General features: G+C 43.7%; 1 protein-coding gene across 7 annotated transcripts in view; it reads right to left on the reverse strand.

Moving 5' to 3' along the window:
- The window catches only part of LOC137429810 (uncharacterized), a 118,575-nt gene that overhangs the window by 17,654 nt on the left and 78,860 nt on the right, over positions 1-22,061 (reverse strand). For 4 of the 7 annotated variants that reach the window (XM_068120078.2, XM_078779879.1, XM_078779878.1 and 1 more), the window contains one exon: positions 6,203-6,429. In XM_068120078.2, coding sequence (XP_067976179.2) covers positions 6,203-6,429 — 227 coding nt within the window. Of the gene's footprint in view, positions 1-6,202; positions 6,430-19,830; positions 19,894-22,061 lie in introns of all 7 variants that reach the window. The other 3 variants (XM_068120077.2, XM_078779876.1, XM_078779877.1) reach the window with 1 other exon arrangement.

The raw sequence follows: 22,061 nt of genomic DNA on the forward strand, positions 1-22,061 counted from the left end.
GATATTAATGTTCGGTACCTTCCAGGTGTCCGAGAAAGCTGAAATTTGGCGTGCCAACGGACATTGAAGTCAATACACCGGGAAAAACCACAGAACCAGAAATGCATCCGGATGCATCCGGAAATGAAAATTTACGTTAAAAACCGTAAACGCATATGTTAAAAAAAAACAAACCTCAATCAATATCTGCCATTTGAAAATTGTAATTTCTATAAGTGTAAACTGAAACAAAAATTTCAATGAAAATTTACATAAAAACAGTAAACATGTCCATAAAATAAATAAATAAACCTAAATTGATATCTAGCAGCAGGTCAGTGATGCTTGCTTATAATCATAAAGCTTCTATTTATTATGTACCTATGTACGAAGCATGGTTTGTTATTGCTTACACAATGTGTAAGCATACCCCACTCCCATATATATTTAAATCCCATTATTGAAATTATAAACCCAGCTATAAGCAATCACCCTGGTGTTTTGCAGGCAGGACGAGCCCTCCATATGTGTGCCGTCCTTCGGTTGGCCATTAACGTGGGCATATCCGTTGGTGGACATTACAGATCCAAAGGTATCTTTTGAGAAGAGTAGGTGAGTAATCACCAGCACCTTGGCCAAATTCCAATCCCTGCTATAACCTACAGGAGGCATTGCATTGGTGGCATCACTGTGCCCCTGTGAGAACCATTTCACCAAGAAATGATAGATCAGTATTGGTCAAAAAAGAAAACATCCCTGATGATCATCTACTAATGTTTGTTCTTATGTATGAGTCATTTTTCCTCCAGCAACGAAGGTAACGGAGGTTATGTTTTCGGGTTGGCTGTCCGGCTATCCGTCCATCCGTGATAGGGGTTACTGTGATAACTTAAGAATTGTGGGTCGCGCTTTGCTGGTGGCACCGTGGACGGCATCTTCTCTAGATCCCTATCATTTTATCCAAACCCTGCTCTCTCTCATGCACAGATTTATCCCATCTCGTCTTCAGTTGTCATACCCTTCCTCCCGTCCATGGTACACGGAATCTTGTGGTGAGGCTGTTGCCCAGAAACAACAGGAAAGCGTGGCAGTGAAGAGGGAGGGAGGGAGGAGAAAAGCGTGGCAGTGAAGAGGGAGGGAGGGGGGAGCGTGGCAGTGAAGAGGGAGGGAGGGGGAGCATGGCAGTGAAGAGGGAGGGAGGGAGGAGGGAAGCGAAGGACTCCCTTCCTCCCTTCCCTCCCCTCTCTTCCCTCCCACTCCCTTCCCTCCCACTCCCTTCCCTCCCACTCCCTCACTTCCCTCCCTCCCCTCCCACTCCATTCCCTCCCACTCCCTTCCCTCCCACTCCCTTCCCTCCCAATACAAGTATGTATAATTATGTAAATATAAACTGATTCGATTATGGGGTCAAGAGGTTAAAGGTCAGAGGTCACATTAGGTAAAAATTATGTTACCACGCTAACTTGTGAACCAGTGATGGGATTTTGACCAAACTTGGTATAAGTAAATATTATGATGCAAAAATGAACGATTAGATTTTGGCATCAAGAGGTCATAGGTCAGGTCAGAGGTTATGTTTGGAAATTTAAGTGATTGTTCACCATTGAGAGATTATGGGCAAAAAAAAACGATACAGTATATAGAACGATATCTCAAACAGTTATGGACGGATTCGGACAGACATGTTGGATGCGTTTCGTAGGTGACAATAACAAGCCAACTCACTCTTGGTTAAGGTCCAAATCCAGATGCAGCCTATCAGTGGGCTAAAAAAACTTAAATTCAGCCTGGTGTAGGTATCCGCTCTTCCGAGGGCTGTTCTAGTTTCACATTGATCCTATTTCATGTGGCTCACCATTACAGTGCTGTGACGTGAATGGCATTTGATGGTATTCAGCAATAATACATGGTTTTACTGTGGACAGAATAATGGGCGAAAAAAGAAAAAGAAAGAGGCTATCAAGCCCGAGTCAGTTCTGTAATTATTGTACTTACAGTAATATGTAAATTATATAACCCCTTATGGCATGGTCTAGCCCCACTGTTCACCAAGTGAAATACAGTCACGTGAAAAAGTAAGTACACCTCATGTAAAGTTTTGACTTTTTCAACATATTTCACCATGCAGCTATTTGATCTTCATTTCAACAATATTGATAGATAAAGGTGATATAATATAACAAATATCATGAAACATTTACATTTTGTAGTCCATTGTATAATTTAAATAAACATAAATGCAAATTTCGCATGTGGAAAAAGTAAGAACACCCCTACATTTATCACTACTTCAAATACCTAAAATTAGAATCAGGTGCACCAGCTCAGGTGCAAATGATTAGAACATTGTCAGAGAGGATCTTGGAGGAACCTGTCTTATTTAAACCTCAGACATTTCGTTTGGTTTGCTCTTTGTTGTTGAAGTGTGCGGCATCACCATGCCAAGACCAAAAGAGCTCTCCGAGGCCTTCAGAAAGAAGGTTATAGATGCCTACGAGTCTGGGAAGGGATTTAAAAAGATCTTCAAACAATTTGAAATCAAACATTCGACTGTCCGGAAGATCATCTACAAGTGGAGAAGATTCCAAACAACTGCCAACTTGTTCAGGCCAGGTCGCCCCAGCAAGTTCAGCCCGAGAGCAGACCGCAAGATGCTGAAAGAAGTCTCTAAGAACCCCAGAATGTCATCACGGGACCTACAGGTAACTCTTGCCACTGTTGATGTCAAAGTGCACGAGTCTACCATTAGAAAGAGGCTGCACAAATTTGATCTGCATGGGAGGTGTGCCAGGAGGAAACCTTTGCTGTCCAGAAAGAACATCAGGGCAAGACTAAAGTTTGCCAATGAACACCTAGGCAAAGACCAGCACTTCTGGAACAACGTGCCCTGGACAGATGAGTCAAAGGTAGAGCTATTTGGCCACAGTACCAGAAGACATGTTTGGCGAAAACCAAAGACAGCATTTGACCACAAGAACCTGATACCAACTGTAAAGCATGGTGGTGGAAATATTATGGTTTGGGGCAGCTTTGCTGCATCAGGGCCTGGGCAGCTCACCATCATAGAATCCACTATGAATTCTTCATTGCACCAGAGGGTGCTTGTGGATAATGTGAGGCCATCTGTCGGAAAGTTGAAGCTCAACCTAAGGTGGACCTTGCAACATGACAATGACCCTAAACATACCAGTAAATCCACCAAGGAATGGCTGAAAAGAAAGAAATGGAGGGTTCTGGAATGGCCAAGTCAAAGCCTGGATCTAAATCCCATCGAGATGTTGTGGGGGGATTTGAAACGAGCTGTGCATGCAAGAAACCCTCAAACATCGCACAGCTGAAAGAATTCTGCATGGAGGAGTGGGCAAAAATTTATCCCAGTCGATGTCAGAGACTGGTAGACAGTTATAAGAAACGCCTACTTGAGGTTGTTTCTGCCAAAGGGGGCAATACCACCTATTAGAGCCAAGGGTGTACTTACTTTTTCCACATGCGAAATTTGCATTTATGTTTATTTAAATTATACAATGGACTACAAAATGCAAATGTTTCATGATATTTGTTATATTATATCACCTTTATGTATTAATATTGTTGAAATGAAGATCAAATAGCTGAATGTTGAAATATGTTGAAAAAGTCAAAACTTTACATGGGGTGTCCTTACTTTTTCACGTGACTGTACAATGTACATGTGACGTGTTTTTACATAACTGTGACGTCTTTCCACAGCAGTGAAATTATATCCTCAATCAAAGTCTGCCTTGGGCAGCCCTTCCGTGGGTAATGCATTACTATGCATTTGGAATGTAGTCAACTGAAGGAAATACCAATGAAAGAAGTACGACTACTACTACTACCACTGCAGTCCCAATTATTCCTACTTTCTTGTGAGGTCGGTAGGGAAAGTTTTTGACACAAGTCTTTCAGGAAGTGGCTGACCAAGCCTGACACTGAACTGAAGGTGGCAGGATTATTGAATTTGTTGGAGGGTGTCAGCAATAACTCACCTATACTCATTGTGAAAGATACCGTGGCATCTTTAAAGCCCACCACATAATGGTAGCAGGTGCGACACCTAGCTAAATGTCCATCCGAGGGATGGCGTACCTCTTTGATGCAACAACCCACCTGTGATGCACCAATCAAACGGTTTAAAGTTGGACCGGGAATCGAACCCAGGTTTAACAGCTGAAGAAAGCTCTGCAACATCCTGTGAGATCATGTAAGGACAGAACTAGTGATATAAGTTCTGCATAAAAACAAAAGGGAATTGAAGTGCAAAAAAGACAGAGAAAAATCAAATGGGCACAATGTGGCGAGTTAAACAGCCAATCACATCTTCGATGCCTTCAGCAAACGTAAGATGTTTTCAGCAAGAGATCTGTGAAATGAATGTGCAGAGCAGAGAGAAGTTCGAACAACGTGACAGAATTGATCATCACCAGCAGGAAAACGGCACCTGACGAAGTTCGCCGAATCCCCACGTAGCCCCTAGGTGCTCTCACATCCCATCCACGTGGCCTATCCATCACGCTGTCAGGCCAACACCTGAAGCGTCGTGAAAGAAATGTGCCCAAACCGGTCCACACGGGAAGCAGAAAACCACAGGTGGTATCAACACTTTGAAGAATGAATCAGTATTTCAGAAATGCCTTTCCTTGCAACCGCCAGCAATGTGGGCCGAACATCTTCCTGTGGTTCGGATTCATTATGTTGTCTCTGATGGTTTATCTCATCTCAAAGGTTTATAGCATCGACCTTAGGTTGACGCCGGATGTCAAAAACAAATACTTCTACCTTTCCGAATGCAAATTCTGCAATTTACCTTATAATTAACTCCACCACTGAAAGTGGATGGAGGTTATATTTTGAACCGGGTCTGGTACGTTGTTTGTCTGTTTGTGAACAGGATATCTAAAAAAGTTGTGGATGTATTTGGACGAAATTTGATGGAGAGGTAGGGGGGGGGGGGGGGGGGGGAAGGACGAATCGATTCAATTTTGGTGAAGGTCCGAATCCCGATCCGGATATGAGAATTTTTTTTTTAAAGTGATTCTTCACCATTGAGTGATTATGGCCACAAACGGTTTTTCAAAGAAGTTGTGGACAACTTCTCACAAAACTTTGTAAACGAGATGGTTAAGTGACAAGAACATGTCAGTTTCGCTCTTGGTTGAGGTCCGGATTGGTTGATTTTTCTACCTCGTTTGATTACCTTTTTACGACTCCCATGCAACGCCAGCGGTCCATTAAGCAGTTCCTTGGGACATTTGTTTTCTTCTGCGCCAGTGGTCAGCCGGCCGTCACTTTTCCTCAAGCAGACTCTGTGGTAGTTAGAGCGTCCGCACTGATCCTGGGAGCTCGGCAGTTCGATCCCCGGCTGAATCCTCCCCCTTCCCCCTTCCAGTATTACCCCCCCCCCCCTTCCCGTGCCTTCTCCCCGCAAGCCCTCTCCCTCCCACAGATCTCCCGACGTCCCAAAACGGTACATGCTACTTCCTTGCCTGATGCAGGTTTTGCGCAGGTTTTGATGAGCCTAATGGCATCTTCCTGCGTTGAAGTTCCTCGCAAGGGAACTCATGATTATTACTAAGTAGACCAGGCCAAGTTGCTGAATAGTGTAACCATGGGAGTGCAATCGGGTTGTGCGAGAACGTTCCTCGATCATCAGTTCTTTTGCTCACAGATGTTTCTTTGCTTTGGAGGTTCCAAAGGTTCCTGATTTCAGTTTTGAAATTATTTGGATCCTGTTCTTTTGGTTTATTGGAGACACAGTAACCATGTCTGCCGTTGTTTTTTTGGCTATGATGAAATAAACTTGTTGAATGGAGGAAAACCAAGTAAAAGAAGCATGCAAAGGTAACAGGTAGGTGCACCTTGGCGATGAGGCGCAACGTAGATTTGTGCGACGTAGTCGTGATGTCTCCAAGTAATGTAAACAAGAGTTGATTGTTAATAGGACAAAGAGAATTGCAGTAAACAGGAAAAGGCAGCTTTCCCAGGTGGATTCCCGACAAGCCGAGCAAGCATTTGCCATAAGTGGGCATTCCACATAACCGTGTTAGGGTCGCCAGGGATGCGACTCTCAGCACACATGCTTCAGTGTTTTTGCCGCACCATGCTTGCTTTTCACCGCATTTAGAGATCCAAAGCCGCAACGACAAAATAAATAAACCTCTCTACAGATAGGTAATCAAAGATGAAAACCGTCAAAATAACTCACCGATGTTGCTGTAGATCTCTGTCATGACACCGGTTGCTCCTTCAGTATTGGAGCTTTCTTCACTCCCAGGCGCCTGTCCAGGTTGGCCCCTCCCCTGTGCCTCTCTCAAAATGGGAACTTCCCTATTGGCTGGGGGCTTTTCGCCATGATCCAACCCCTGTCCTCGATTGATCAAGTGCGGCTCGGCGTCGTCTGGTGCTTGAAGGTGGCGCTTGGAAGGCGCGAGGCTTTTGATGGAAAGAGGGAGAAACAGAAAAATGGGAATCATACGCTTAATAAAAGATTACTGACTTGAGTTGAAAATATGTCACTACAGAAGTGGCATCAAAAAGTTACAGGGCCTGTTATGATATACAATCAATACTCCTATTATGACTCAAAAAGCAAGCAAAATATTCCCATTATGAAAAAAAACAGGATCAATCAAACTGAAAATCCTTACTTATTGAAATGTTGTTGTTTTTTTGTAATTTTAGTCATTTCAGTTGGTTAAGGTAGCTTGTCAGGTTAAGGTGGCTGGTTTAAGATCTTAGAGTCTTGAGTTTGAGCACCTGTTGATAAATAACACCAGGTGGGTTTACTCAGCCTGTCATCCTTCCGTGGTCAGCAAAATGAGTACCCGCTTACTGGTAACAGAGGCACCGCATCAGCCACACAGCGGCGCTTCCAGAAAAATGATGCACACAGCAGCCACAGGTTGCATATGAAACAACAAGAAGTAACTTCAGTGGTTGCCAATAAAAAATGATAAATGAAATCAAATGGGAGGGTAAAACGTATTGATCCATCATATTCAGGTGAGGAGGACAGTACATGTCAAAAACTGCGACATCATGTGTCATTATTCATCAGTAAGTGAAGTTTCTTCAACAAAAAACATAGCTTGGTCGAGCTGTAAGTGTTGTGTTGAATGTTTGACCAGCTTATCACTTCCCTCAACCTGTTCCCACCTCCAATCCAATATATCCAAGTCATCCTTACCATCCTCACCATCCTCACTTTGTATGCAGCCGCTGGCGGCTGGTTGCTTCTTTGCTGTGAGTACGGCTGTGCCACTGATGCATTGCCCCCTGAAAGTTACGGCAGGATTTTGCTAATACCGGCAGAAGGGATGCCCTTTTTTTTTTTTTTTTGTATACTGAATCGAGGCTCGTGAAAGAGCTAACATTTATTTCACAAACAAATCAACCAGACAAATAAAATATATAAAAAGAAGGAGCGGAAGACAAGATGGGGAGAGAAGGGGAAGCACACAAACACAACATTTGAGAGCAGGGAGATGTGTGGGAGGGAGAGGGCTTGGGGAGAGGAGGCGTGGGAAGGGGGGGGGGGAGGGGGGTGGGAGAAGTATAAAACACAAGGACACCAAGGACTTCCAGGACAGAAGTTCGTATTTCAAAAAAGTGTTAGCATTCAGGACAGCCAGCTCAAAGTCTCCTTTTAATGGACGGTGTACACTATGATATATATAGAAGAGCACCAGGACGAAGGTTTGTAATTGTAAATTATCCGTTTGGTACTCAAAGCCAGGCATGTTACACTTCCGAGCTATTGTGACCGATGCTTAGTAACTTGGTGCTTTTCCTGAGATGATTCATGGTGATGGTATCATAAGTTGCTAATTGCTGCTGAATGATGCTGCTAGTTTCCCATGGTGAGTTTCCAACACTTTCCTCGAATGGAGCCTGCTTCCTATGAACGGAAGAAATAGCTGCTGTAAGATTACTGCAAAGTATCAGCATTGTTATATATTGTATAGCAGGAAACTACGAGGGCAATGTTCTCTTTCCTTAAGTAATCTCATGCTCATATCTAGTGTGTGTGTGGTGTGTGTGTGTGTGTGTGTGTGTGTGTGTGTGTGTGTGTGTGTGATCTATATACAGAACTATTGAAAAGCAGATCAGCACTACACACCAAAGAAGTGAGTACATCAGAATAAATTTAATTAAACACTGCTGACGCAAGTTTCCTCTTCCTGAACCCTTCCTCAGCTGCGTAAACAAATCGTTTTGGCTTTTCCCATTTGCATGCTGCATCTCACAATGACGCAAGTTGCTTACTAAGTGCCCCCGCCTAAGCACATCCTCCAAATAGGAATTTACCAGGAAGGTCTGTGGCAGCTGAACCTGGTACAGGAAAGGTTTGCCATTTTAAGACTGAAATAGGCACATTCTCACAGAGGATTTGGCTTGGTCCAGCATTGATTAGAAACATTTTAGACTCTTTACTCATAGTATGGCCTACTTTAAGAAATCAGGAACATTTATCACAACCATGTGTATTGGGAAAGCAGAAGCAAACTAGAAAGATTTATGAAACACTAGCGAAAGTACTCGTCCTCAGTGACGGCAAAAGTGACCATGGTGGTGGCGAGAATAACCAAGGAAGAAGAAGGGAAATTCAATTCATCCTGTAGCGCTCAACTTCACCAAAGGGGGCGCTATTCAAACCAACTGCAACAGTGAGGAGGAATACCAACCCCATCATTTTCCCCAGGGGTTTCCCAGTGGACGAAGAAGCCTCAAACCCCCACTAAAACCTGGTCGGTACTTTTTACCTCTGTGATAAATTTGGTCCAAATCCTTCCAGAGGTGTAACTCACAGACAGAAGGTTACATCGTCATTTGCAGTTATAGATTAGGCAAAAACAGATCTAAATGTTACTTGAATAACTGAAATGCTTCTAGAGTTGAAACAAGGAGTTCATGACAAAGTCTTGATGAACCATAATGATTATTTCTTAGCCATTACTCACCATGCTGGGTAACTGTGATAATCGACGTGTAAATTGGATATCGAGGACTTGTATGCGGTAACATGTTTTGCAGAGAATTCTGGGTTGTCCTTGTACAATATATTGGTCAGTATACAACAGGCAGGGAGGCCATGGTAAAGTGATAACCTTAAGGAAAACACATTTTTTTATTTCAGTGTCCACTTTTTAAAATGTATAATATTGTCACGTCAGAGGGTCCGTGAACGCAGTCTGCTCTGAGTCAGCGGTCCAAGACCTCAGCGAAAGCTGGAATGATCTCCTAATTCCCACTGTGCTCTATTACTATTACAAAACCCCTAGGATCACCCAAATGAAGCCGAACCTTGTGGTTGTTCCCGTGCGGGCAGAGGCAGAAAGGCGGAAAAAAGTTTCTTGTAGTTAAGAAGGGGCTTATTTTCAAAGAAATATGGGGGTTAAGGAAAGACAGGACAATCAATAAATAATGGAACAGATCTGGCAGTCGACAGACAGAGCGGGAAGGAAGGACCACGTCAAATTATGTACAATGAGAACACATTACAAAGTTGGCCTCCAAAGCCAGACGTCGACTGGGCATCCTCCGTACTGCAAAATCCTTCCTTGGCATACCTGAGTCTACAAGGCTTTCATCCTCAACTTGGTGGAATACTGCTCTCGCATCTGGGCTGGCTCCCCTGCCTCGCATCTTGCTCAACTTGATGCCATGGAAAACAAGGATTTCAAGATCATTGGCATCTCACGCAATAAAGCTGAGTCGATGGGCCTATCACTTCACCATCATCGACAGGTTGGTGGTCTGTCTGTCTTCTTCCTCCTCCTCATTGCTGGACTTGCACCCTCTGCCTTCTCCATGATTTGTCTCCTCCAGGTATCTGCAGGACACACTTGGTCCAGCACCAACCCCTTCCTAGTGAAACTTCCTAAATCCAGAACCAATGCTCACCTCCACTCATTTATTCCTCTCTTTTCCCACCCATGGAACCACCTTCCACACTCTCTTCAATCTCATTCTTCCCTCCAGGAATTCAAGACAGCTGTTTACCACCATCTCAAGCCATCCCCCATCCAAAACCATGATCTTTTCTTCACCCGTTAAACCACCCCAACCCATGCCAAAAAATTTCTTTTGTATCCATCTTGTCCACCCCTTGCGTTCTCCCCTACCTATCGTCGTTACCTGCATTCCTTGTTTGTCCATCTACATCTACTTTCTCCCTTCCTCTTTCTAATCTGCAACTGCTGTTGGCATTTCCCCTTTCTCCTGCTGTTCCCTTTGTTACGTTAAGTCCTGATCTCTTTTGTTATGTTGTGCTTCCTGGGTGTTTTTGTGTAGCCGCAAGTCTTTCACCTGGCCTCGCTTGTTACAGGAGGTTTGGCACAATAATCTTACCCTAGCCTGCTTCAAGGCTTACCTCACCGCCTCCTCGGTGCACCTTTAACCGTATGACCTACCTCTGACAGTCTCCCTGATGCAGGAGTCCGTCTAAGCTACTCGATCATATGGTCCATACTAAAGTCTTAAAATGATCTATCTAAGGATCCTCTTCAGGATTGTAACCCTGGCCATAGATATTGCTTTGTCAGCACCGATGCTCTGTATAGAACATGGTTCATGACCTGATCTGATTAATCCACTAACAAGGACGTGGCCATGGCAAACATGCAAACTCTTGGTGAATTAATGTTGATGCAGAAAGAAAATAAAAATGAAATCTACCAATACATTTCCAACAAAAATCAAAACTGAGCATCACGAGAGACTTTTCGCATCCACTGAAGAGGCTCACACAGCTAATATGTTGCGGACACTTTAGGAGGATGGCATCTGTGCTGGGATTCAAAAGTTGGTTGGTTTACTGCTGGATGAAATGCACTGAAGACGATGGAGATTATGTAGAACATTATGACATGAATAAAGTTTGTTAGTGTGTCTATTATATACAGTCACGTGAAAAAGTAAGTACACCCCATGTAAAGTTTTGACTTTTTCAACATATTTCAATATACAGCTATTTGATCTTCATTTCAACAATATTGATAGATAAAGGTGATATAACATAACAAATATCATGAAACATTCGCATTTTGTAGTCCATTGTATAATTTAAATAAACATAAATGCAAATTTCGCGTGTGGAAAAAGTAAGTACACCCCGACATTTATCACTACTTCAAATACCTAAAATTAGAATCAGGTGCACCAGCTCAGGTGCAAATCATTAGTACATCGTTAGAGCGGATCTTGGAGGAACCTGTCTTATTTAAACCTCAGACATTTAGTTTGGTTTGCTCTTTGTTGTTGAAGTGTGCGGTGTCACCATGCCTAGATCAAAAGAGCTCTCTGAGGCCTTCAGAGAGAAGGTTATAGATGCCTACGAGTCTGGGAAGGGATTTAAAAAGTTCTCCAAACAATTTGAAATCAATCATTCGACTGTCCGGAAGATCATCTACAAGTGGAGAAGATTCCAAACAACTGCCAACTTGTTCAGGCCAGACCGCCCCAGCAAGTTCAGCCCGAGAGCAGACCGCAAGATGCTGAAAGAAGTCTCGAAGAACCCCAGAATGTCATCATGGGACCTACAGGTAGCTCTTGCCACTGTTGATGTCAAAGTGCACGAGTCTACCATTAGAAAGAGGCTGCACAAATTTGATCTACATGGGAGGTGTGACAGGAGGAAACCTTTGCTGTCCAGAAAGAACATCAGGGCAAGACTAAAGTTTGCCAATGAACACCTAGGCAAAGACCAGCACTTCTGGAACAATGTGCTCTGGACAGATGAGTCAACGGTAGAGCTATTTGGCCACAGTACCAGAAGACGTGTTTGGCGAAACCCAAAGACAGCATTTGACCACAAGAACCTGATACCAACTGTAAAGCATGGTGGTGGAAATATTATGGTTTGGGGCAGCTTTGCTGCATCATGGCCTGGGCAGCTCACCATCATAGAATCCACTATGAATTCTTCATTGTACCAGAGGGTGCTTGAGGATAATGTGAGGCCATCTGTCGGAAAGCTTAAGCTCAACCGAAGGTAGACCTTGCAACATAACAATGACCCTAAACATACCAGTAAATCCACCAAGGAATGGCTGAAAAGAAAGAAATGGAGGGTTCTGGAATGGCCAAGTCAAAGCCCGGATCTAAATCCCATTGAGATGTTGTGGGGGGATTTGAAACGAGCCGTGCATGCAAGAAACCCCTCAAACATCGCACAGCTGAAATAATTCTGCATGGAGTAGTGGGAAAAAATTTCTCCCAGTCGATGTCAGAGACTGGTAGACAGTTATGAGAAACGCCTACTTGAGGTTGTTTCTGCCAAAGGGGGGCAATACCACCCATTAAAGCCAAGGGTGTACTTACTTTTTCCACATGCGAAATTTGCATTTATGTTTATTTAAATTATACAATGGACTACAAAATGTAAATGTTTCATGATATTTGTTATGTTATATCACCTTTATCTATCAATATTGTTGAAATGAAGATCAAGTAGCTGTATGTTGAAATATGTTGAAAAAGTCAAGACCGAACTCTCTTATCTGTCTCCCTCTTCCAAATCCTGGTGGCGTCTGGTCAAATCTGTTTCTGGTGTTTGTTCCCCCTCCATCCCCTCCCTTACCTCAAACGGCTACACAGCTGACTCCACACGTGAAAGAGCTGAATGCCTCAACTCTGTGTTTGCCTCTAAATCTTGTGTCCCAAACCCATCCCTCTCTGTACCCACCGTACCCAGTCATACCCAGCTGCTCCTGGATTCCGTGTCCTTTCCTCCTGACAAGGTGGAAAAGTTTCTGTCAACCCTCGACTCTGATTCTGCAACTGGACCTGACGGCATCAGCCCACGGGTCCTAAAATACTGTTCTTCCACTCTTTCACTCCCTCTCTCTGTTCTCTTCACCCTCTCTTTTGCTCAAGGTCAACTGCCATCTGCTTGGAAATCAGCCAACATCACCGCTTTGCACAAAAAAGGTGCAAAAACAGATCCTAGCAATTACAGACCAATCAGCCTTCTCCCAATTATCAGCAAAGTCATGGAATCCATCATTGCTTCGGATATGAAATCTTTCCTCTTCTCCAATGGCTTGATCTCTGATCATCAATTTGGTTTCAGATCAGGTCACTCTACTCTGGACATGCTGCTTCTGATGTCTCAACAATGGATGGAGGTCCTCAATGCCAAACAGGAAATTAGAGCTGTCTCCCTCGACATATCACGTGCCTTCGATATGGTCTGGCACCCTGCTCTGCTCACCAAACTCTCCCCCTTTGGTATCCATGGAAATCTCCACGCATGGCTGGTGGACTTCCTCTCTCGTCGTAGTCAACGTGTGGCCCTGAATGGGTTTCTCTCCTCTCCTCTTCCTGTTCAGGCTGGAGTTCCCCAAGGCAGTGTTCTGGGCCCTGTGCTTTTTCTGGTCTTCATCAATGATCTCTCTGACTCTCTTGAAAATCCTCTCTATCTCTTTGCTGATGACTCCACTCTCTGCCGCTCCATTCCTCATCCCTCAGATCGGCAGTCTGCAGCCTCCTCACTCTCTGCAGACCTGGACAAAATCACAGACTGGGCAAACAAGTGGAACATGTCTTTCAATCCTGACAAATCTCACACTCTTACGATGTCTCTCCGAAAAGACCGACTGGACAACCCTCCCATCCACTTTCTGAATAATCCTCTCCAAGAAGTTCTGTCACTCAAGCTTTTGGGTCTCACTATCTGCCATGATCTTTCCTGGGAAAACCACATTTCCAAGCTGGCCTCCAAAGCCAGTCGCCGACTGGGCATCCTCCGTCGTGCGAAGTCCTTCCTTGGCACACCTGAGCTCCTCACCACAATCAAGGCTTTCATCCGCAGCTCAATGGAATACTGCTCTCCCCTCTGGGCTGGTGCTCCTGCCTCACACCTAGCTCGTCTTCACGCTGTTGAAACCAAAGCGTTCAGAATCATTGGAATCTCCCGCGATGACGCTATCTCCGAGGGCCTTTCACTTACTCACCGCAGGCAGGTTGGTGGTCTTCTGTCTTCTACCGACTCCTCTCCGGCCTTGCTCCCCCAGCTCTCTCTGGGCTCTGTCCCCCAAATATTCCTGCAGGTCGCACAAGATCTGCCTGCAACCCTCTTATGGTTAAACTGCCAAAATCAAGACTCTCTGCTCACCTTCACTCCTTCATTCCTCTTTTCTCCCGCCTCTGGAACAAACTCCCTCACTCTCTTCAATCCCACTCCTCCCTCCAAGTCTTTAAAACGGCTGTTCACCACCATCTCTTATCTTCCCCAATCCAAAACCTTGATCTTTTCTACCCCCGCTAGTTTCACCCCAAATCCACTTTTTTGAGGTGACTTTTGTCTTCTTTCCTGGAAGTCCTTGGTGTCCTTGCGTTTTATACCTCTCCAGCCTCCCCCCAGGCCCTCTGCCTCACACACATCTCCCGATGTCCCTGCTCTCAAATGTTGTGTTTGTGTGCTTCCTCCCCTTCTCTCCCCATCTTGTCGACCGCTCCCCTTTTTATATACTTTGTTTGCTTGTTTGTTTGATAAATGTTAGCTCTTTCACGAGCCTCGACTCTGTATCCAAAAAAAAAAAAAAAAAAAAAAAAAAACTTTACATGGGGTGTACTTACCTTTTCATATGACTGTAGGTTGGGTGACATAACTTTTGGGATGGCCCTCATAATCAGCCTAGGTACTTTAACTAAGGATCTTGCTGTAAGGCAAGATGGACAACTACAGGCAGGGGCGTCGAGAAGGGGTCTCAGGGGAGATTGCTGCCGTGGGGCCCAGGGTCCGTTGAGGGGCCCGAGCTTCTTCTGTAATTACTTTTAAACAGTACAGTGAAAGCCCTCATCGTTACATTTAAACCCAGAAGCTGATTTTGCTTTATTTGAGCTCGTTGCTACTCTAATTTAGGATTTCATTAAAGAAAGTTCCTTAAAAAGTTATAAAAAAAGAGAAAGGGTGGGGGCCCCGAGGTTGTTTGCCTTGGGGCCCGTGCTGGCTCTCAACGCACCTGATTACAGGCATTTTGATCTGATCCGACCCTGTATCTGATACAAGTCATAGCAACTCTCTGAATGATGTTGAGATCAAACTTGGAAAGACAGTCAATACCATTAGGATGCTTCTCCAAACCAACCATACTCCCAACCTTGTCTGCCCAATCTAGTGTGTCCATCCAGGCCGAAGCTAGACGCATGAAAAGAACATTGCGCCAACGGTTTATCCAATCGTAATGTTGTGGTGCCCATTGCACGTGTTGCTGCCAATGGCACTGTGTTTGAGTGATATTGTGGACTTCATCCCACATGCATGAAGCTGAAGGGTTTGGGTCAAATTTTGATGGTGGATTGCTCGTTGCAGGTCATTGTGGAGAGATTTTGCTGTTGGAAAGAGGTTCCTTCTGGCAAGGGTAACGAGGACACAATCACCCCGAGGTTGTAACCCAATGGCGACCTGAATGAGGTCTTTCTGTGAACAGTCCAATTTGACGGTACCCTGTCAGTGCCCCAGAACTGGCATTGTGACGAACATTGTACTGGAAAGCAATGGTCCCTTTGGACCATCCCAATGGCATGAACAAACTCATTTAGCATTAAATGATGCCTAGCTCTTAAACGAACTTAGAGCACATGGTTGGCCATTTTATAGAGGGTATTGATGTGGGTCTTGTGCACATAACTATACATGCAGATTCTATAGAGATGTGATTTGCACAATTTTATGATTGCGTTTGTTTCCTCAATAGCAATGGTTTGCACACATATGGCTAACAAATTTCTGAACTGTGAATACAACAACAACAACAACATGCATTTCAAGGCCATTTTCCCTGCAAGAGCGGGGGTTAGCCTTGCGGTCCCCATGACAATCTTATCCATTTTGCCCAATTTTCTGCATCTCCCCTTGTTAACCCCCTTACCCGCATTTCTTCTTCCACCATCTTTAGCCAAGTCTTTCTCGGTCTTCCCCATCCTCTACTTCCTTCTACATTCATTTCCATCACTCTTCTCAACCAGTCACTTTCATCCTTCCTCAACACATGACCAAACCATCTCAACCTGTTCCTCTTCACAGCATTAATCACGGGCTCTATTCCCATCATCTTTCGCAATATTCATCATTTGTCTTCCTCTCTCTCAATGATACACCGCACATCCACCGAACCATTCGCATTTCCACCTTTTCCAACCTTCGTTGCTGCTCTACGTTCATTACCCAAGTCTCGCTCCCATAAATCATAACACTTCTCACACATGCAGCATACACCTTTCCCTTCAGCTTCAACGACACTCCCCTCCTCATCAGCACGCCACTCAGTTCCCGAAACTTCTTCCATGCACACTTCTTCCATCTGAACTGTGAATCCAGTTTATTAAACAGTTTAAGCATTTATTTATTTCCTCATCCAATCTTGAAATTAAGTCTGTAATGAACAGGAAAAGAAGAGGCGAGGCGCATGTCACATCAGAAAATAATGTAACTGCAGAACAATTAACAAATTTTCATACAATAGCTTGGTCATTAATTGTGCCTTGAGTTTGGTCACCAAAAGTGTCACTTCCTGTTAATCCTCATTTTGTTTTCTAATTTCATGCATGACTCATGAAAGTCATGAAAAATGGCCTCTAAAGGTGGTGTTATGGATTCGTCACTTCCGTTGTTGTGGTTTTCATCCACTGTAAACATTTTTGATTCCATGTACTATTATTGTTGTCGTTTAAGGGAAATAGAGACTACTATTTTCAAAAGGTAAAAAAGTTAATGTTTTAAATGAAACCAGAACCGGACGACGACGAAGAGGAAGAGGAGGAGGAGAAGGCGGAGCGAGTGAGTCGGACAAGAAGCCGAGCTGCTTCAAGGTCCTGAGCGAACATTGGCGAATGAGGGTCACGTGTGAACTTTGGGTTTCCTGGGAAAGGGATTCCTGCGACGGAGTTGTTATCCCTGTGACAGATAAACCTGCATGACTGGTTTTGCGGTTGATTCCGAGGAGAGTCATCGGAGTGCCGTTACGCCACGAGAATGGGCCGTCGGCCATTTTTACCTCACGCAGGATTTGCGCTTCGCTCAAGGTTTTTCACCTCGCTTCATCCATTTTCACCGCATTCAGACGTTAATCTGGTGTGTGTGTGTAACATGGCTTTTGAGTGGGAAATCTGCGGTTTGCCGATTGGGAGCCGTGGAACGCCCATACCCGAAGGTGTGATTTCCCAGTCGCCTTGAGGGCACCTTTGCGCAGCTTTGGCAGCGTGGCTGTGACTGTCATCCGAACGGGATTCTGGTCTTGATTAGACATCGTTCTGACGATCACTGGAGCGGATCGACTTTGGCTTGATGCCGGAATAGAAACATTGGGGAATGTTCTTCTTTACGCTGACTTGGAGCACAGTGAGTTATATTGTACGAACCTGATGGTACCATCATAGGAAATATATATTGGTTGTACAATTGATTACTATTGTTGTTGTACTGTTATTCTTGTGTGATTTTAATACAATACTTGTTTGTTGGTAACAATTGGTGTGGTTTCACCATTGATCTTTGACATACAGAATAACACATCTTTCTGCCGTGACTCCTCTCGGGGCTCGGAGGTACACCGTGACCGGGGTTTGGGGAGGAGCACGTAAAAGTGGTTCTGCTTCTTCTACTCAGGGGAGGAAAGGGAATGAAGGAAGCAGATTCGTTCGTTATTAGTACGTTTCCACTACGGTTCATTTAATTTTTTTCAATGCGATTTTGGACCATGAAGGTGATGCACATGAATATAACTCATTATAAGGTTAAAATCTTGAAACCGAGCAGCTTGAGGGTGGCAATTTGAGTTTTGGCCTTTATAATACAAATGAGATGTCTGCAATCTGTACTCTCAGGAAAGGTTCCTACTAAGCCGGTATTGTGTGTGAGAGAATAATTTTCTGTTGGGTTGAGCAGAATGATTTAAATCACTGTGCAAATGCCTTTTGGTTGTTATGAAAGTAGATAGGTTTAAACTAGAATTTGATAGGTACATAGATCAAGCGTTGGGGATAGAGGGGATATTGGCAGGACCTGTAGCTGTCGTGAGTATGGATGGGTGATTGTATACATGTGTAGTGATTGTGGTGTTTCTGAGAAGGTCTCATCAAAAGGTGAATGTGATGCCGGTGCTTATATTCTTTGCTTAACCTCCGAACTGCCTTCACCACTTACCCCATCACCACAAAAAATCTTTCATCAATACCGTAAATCGTGTATATGTATATGACAGGATTGTGATAATTAACATGTATATATATGGGAAAATTGAGTGCTGGGACATTTCACTAGAGGCCTAGGTTCGATCCCTGGTCAGGGTGCGTGGTTTTCCCACAAATACATATTCATATACATCACCTTGATGATATTCTTGTGCCTGCCCCATTGTTCTCCTTCCAAATCCTCCTCACACTCCGTCTCTCTCCTCCCCCTCCTCCCAATTCCCTCCTACCCCCGGAGTCAATAAACTAATATATTGAATTAATATATGGTGTTGATGTAACACAGGCATGATGGGACAAATGTCCTCCTCCTGTGTTCCTTGTGTATCCTCGTGTAATCGTTTCGCTATATGAGTTCATAATCTGTCAGACCGTCACCTTGCTCTTCCATGAGCCTCGACCATATCAAGAAAAAAAAAAAAAACGAGGAAAAAAAACCTGTGGCTTGAACAATAAATTGCTCGGGGAACACTAAATAACTCACTTAAACCAACAGCAATTACTACAATACACCGCTAACACTCTGGCCTCAACACAATATATACTTTCACAGCCAAAGGATGAGATCGTTAACAGAAAACGAAATAAAGACCCACTAAGATTTCAAGATCTAGCCTGGTGTTGGCTTAACGGTTAGGGTGCGGCTTGGGATCCTAGAATCCTGGGTTCGCAATCCCGGTCGATCGCTGAATTAATACCAGGGAGGTTGACTCAGCCTGTCATTCTTCCGAGGTCGGCAAATTGAGTACCAGTTCACTGGTAATTCCCTGTGTGTTGCAAGAGGCGACTAACAGGGTTGGCGGCAGGAAGGGCATCCGGCCATAAAACATTGCTTCAAAAAGGGGATCATGGTGCCCGAAAAAGGCTATGCTGCTATGCGGGGAAAAATGGCCTCTAAAGGTGGTTCTTCTTTCTAAGAATTCAAGATCACAGCAAGTGGACATAAATGTAGGAAATCCCAATAAAACAAAAAGCTTAAAGAAGGGGGAACTCTTGTGATTAACACAAAAGCTTAAAGAAGGGGGAACTCTTGTGATTAACACGACAGCCCAGGATAACGAGGAAGTTTGTTTGAGTGGGCCAAAACTTTTCTTTATCAAGCTCGCATAGTTATCAAGTTGAGGGCAACAAAATGATTGGATAGAACAACTCATCATCTATTTTCTTTATCCAGCTATCCAAAACTAGTATCAAAAGCTTGACTGGTCTCAAGAGAAGAAAGAAGGAAATCCTCTAAATAATGTCGAAGTAATGAATACCTTGGTAGAGATGGCATGCTCTTGCGAAGAAGACGCATCTATTTAGAATTTTAAGCTGGAAGAGCGCGTCCATTGAATCCTTGCAGTAAATTAAAAACTGGAATGATTAACACTACGGCAGATACGTTCTTCTCCGTTACAAAACATTCTCACGAGATGCAATGAGATTCCCAACAAAATTTTGTTTGATCTTACGGTAATTAATTTTGTTATGGACAGCTGCAAATGCACAAATGCTATCTGACGAGCAAGCTCTCATGGTTATCTGAGGATGACCACATGTAGATGATAATTAGATGATAAAATGACTGTTATTTACAGAGAATATAGAGAAAATGGTATTTGCTGCATGAGTAAAACAGTAATTTGTGAAACTAACCTCCTCCAGAATCTGGCGACCCATGTGATCAGCTGTCTGGTTGAGTGCTCGCTTGAGGGGACCCTGGGCAGGACAGCAGTAACACAGCGTCAGCCCGAATTGCAAATTCATCGTTCAATTCTAGGGTTTCCTACCATTTCCTCTGTCCTATCCTGTCCTGCTCACCCAGAAGGTATCAGAGCCAATCATTCTTTTTTAGTATAGTAAACGGGAAAGTAAAATTGTAAATACAAACTGAAAATAGTGTGAATGCACAGTCTACGAGGAAAATCGAACAAATCATCAACCGCAAGTCGTGGCTGAAGCATGTCCAGCACGGGGAACTTAACATGCAATTTTACCATTCATTTGGAAATTATTAAACTCAAGCAAAACTGTAGCCTACTCAATTAATTAAACACAAAAGTAGCCTACTTAATTGTGGAAATGTAATTGTAAAATCGCAAAAAAAAAAAGAGAAAAAGTTTCGATTGTACTTCCATTAACCTGGTGTTGGCTTAGCGGATAGGGTGCGGCTTGGGATCCTAGGATCCTGGGTTCGAATCCTGGTCGATCGCTGAATTAACACCAGGGGGGTTGACTCAGCCTGTCATCCTTATTTACAGAGCATCCGGCCATAAAACTGTTTCAAAGAGGGGACCAAGGTGCCGGAAAAAGGCCAACCCCTGCTCTGCGGGGAAAAAATGGCCTCTAAAGGTGGTTATTGTACTTCCATTGCTGTTTTCTGCTCAAGCAAATTTCAACTCTTAATTCAACATTTGGAATTCCAGAAAACTTTTGGAACTTGGAATTCCAGGACCAAGAAAAGCATGGAGGAGAAGTGTTGCTAATGAACTTCGGTCAGAAAGGGGAATTGCACTGGAATATGCAGAGACGATTGCTCAAAACCTAGCAGGATGGAGGAATATCGTTGTGGCCCTAAGAACAGGTCTCAAGAAGAATAATAATAAGAAGATTGCTGTTTTCTAATGGGACTTCTGCTGCTGCATTGTTTTGCTGATTTCTTTGACATCCGGTACATAGCCGGTCAAGTTAAGTTTCATGCAGACATTCAGGCTTTCTTCTGTAAATCTTGAGCACAAGTTATTACATCGCTGAAGTTATTACGTTATTACTAGTTATCACAAGTTATCACGTTACGTCACTGAAGATGGTGGAGGTTATGTTTTCACCCCTGTCTGTTTGTTTATGAACAGGTTATCTCAAAAAGTTGAGGACGGATTGGACGAACTTTGGTGTAGATGTGACAAGGACGAAATGATTAGATTTTCGTGAAGATCGGGATGCAGATCTGGATCCGAGAATTTTTTAAAAGTCATTCTTCACCATTGAGTGATAGGGCTAAAAGCGATATGTAGCTCGATATCTCAAAAAGTTGTGGACGGATTTGGCCGAAACTTGGTGGAGATGTTGGGTGTTTGACAAGGATGAATCGATTCTATTTTGGTTCAGGCCCGAATCCAGATCCAGCCTATCAGTGGGATAGAAAATGTAAACTGTTCAGCCTGGTGAGGTATGCTCTCTACAGAGTGCCCTTCTAGTTTTTAATGTTATGCAAGTGCGAGAATGCCTGTTCGCACGTGGAGATAGATCCAAACATTGTTGACAGAGCAAAAGTGACATTCTGCATTGAATTGTACTAGGGCATGCCCGTACTATATCTATATCTAAAATTATATCCCCCCCCTCTATTTACATGAAATGGTTTGGTCCAAAGCGAACGGCTTGCGAGTACGGTGACAATCCCCCCCCTCTATTTACATGAAATGGTTTGGTCCATTCGCAAAGCCAAAGCGAACGGCAGTTACGAATCGCAGTTACGATGAATCGCAAAGTAGTTTTAATTAGTTTTAAAACATAGTTTAATGCCAACATAGTTTGCCAACGTGAAATAAATGAATACGCTCTCAAATGTGCCGTCCGAGGCAGAGTCTGTTCGCCACGTTCGGCACACGTGATAGCTCGCTGCTCTCTGATTGGTTGAATCGTTTTTGGACATAGCTCGGTAACTACTTGTCCGATTAATTTCAAACCTTGAAAAGGCACATCCTCGGGTCCCCAGCAATATACCTGGCAAGTTTCAAGTATATCGGACCGGTAGTTGTCGAGAAACAGCGGTCACAGACATACAAACATACAAACATACAAACAAACATACACACAGAGATTAGTGGAATTATAGATAGATGTAAGTGGAAGTTCATTCCAAGTTTTCAGAATTAAGTTATCCT

Source organism: Myxine glutinosa, chromosome 6 (genome assembly GCF_964187855.1).
Source record: "Myxine glutinosa chromosome 6, kmMyxGlut1.1, whole genome shotgun sequence".
NCBI classification, from domain to species: domain Eukaryota; kingdom Metazoa; phylum Chordata; class Myxini; order Myxiniformes; family Myxinidae; genus Myxine; species Myxine glutinosa.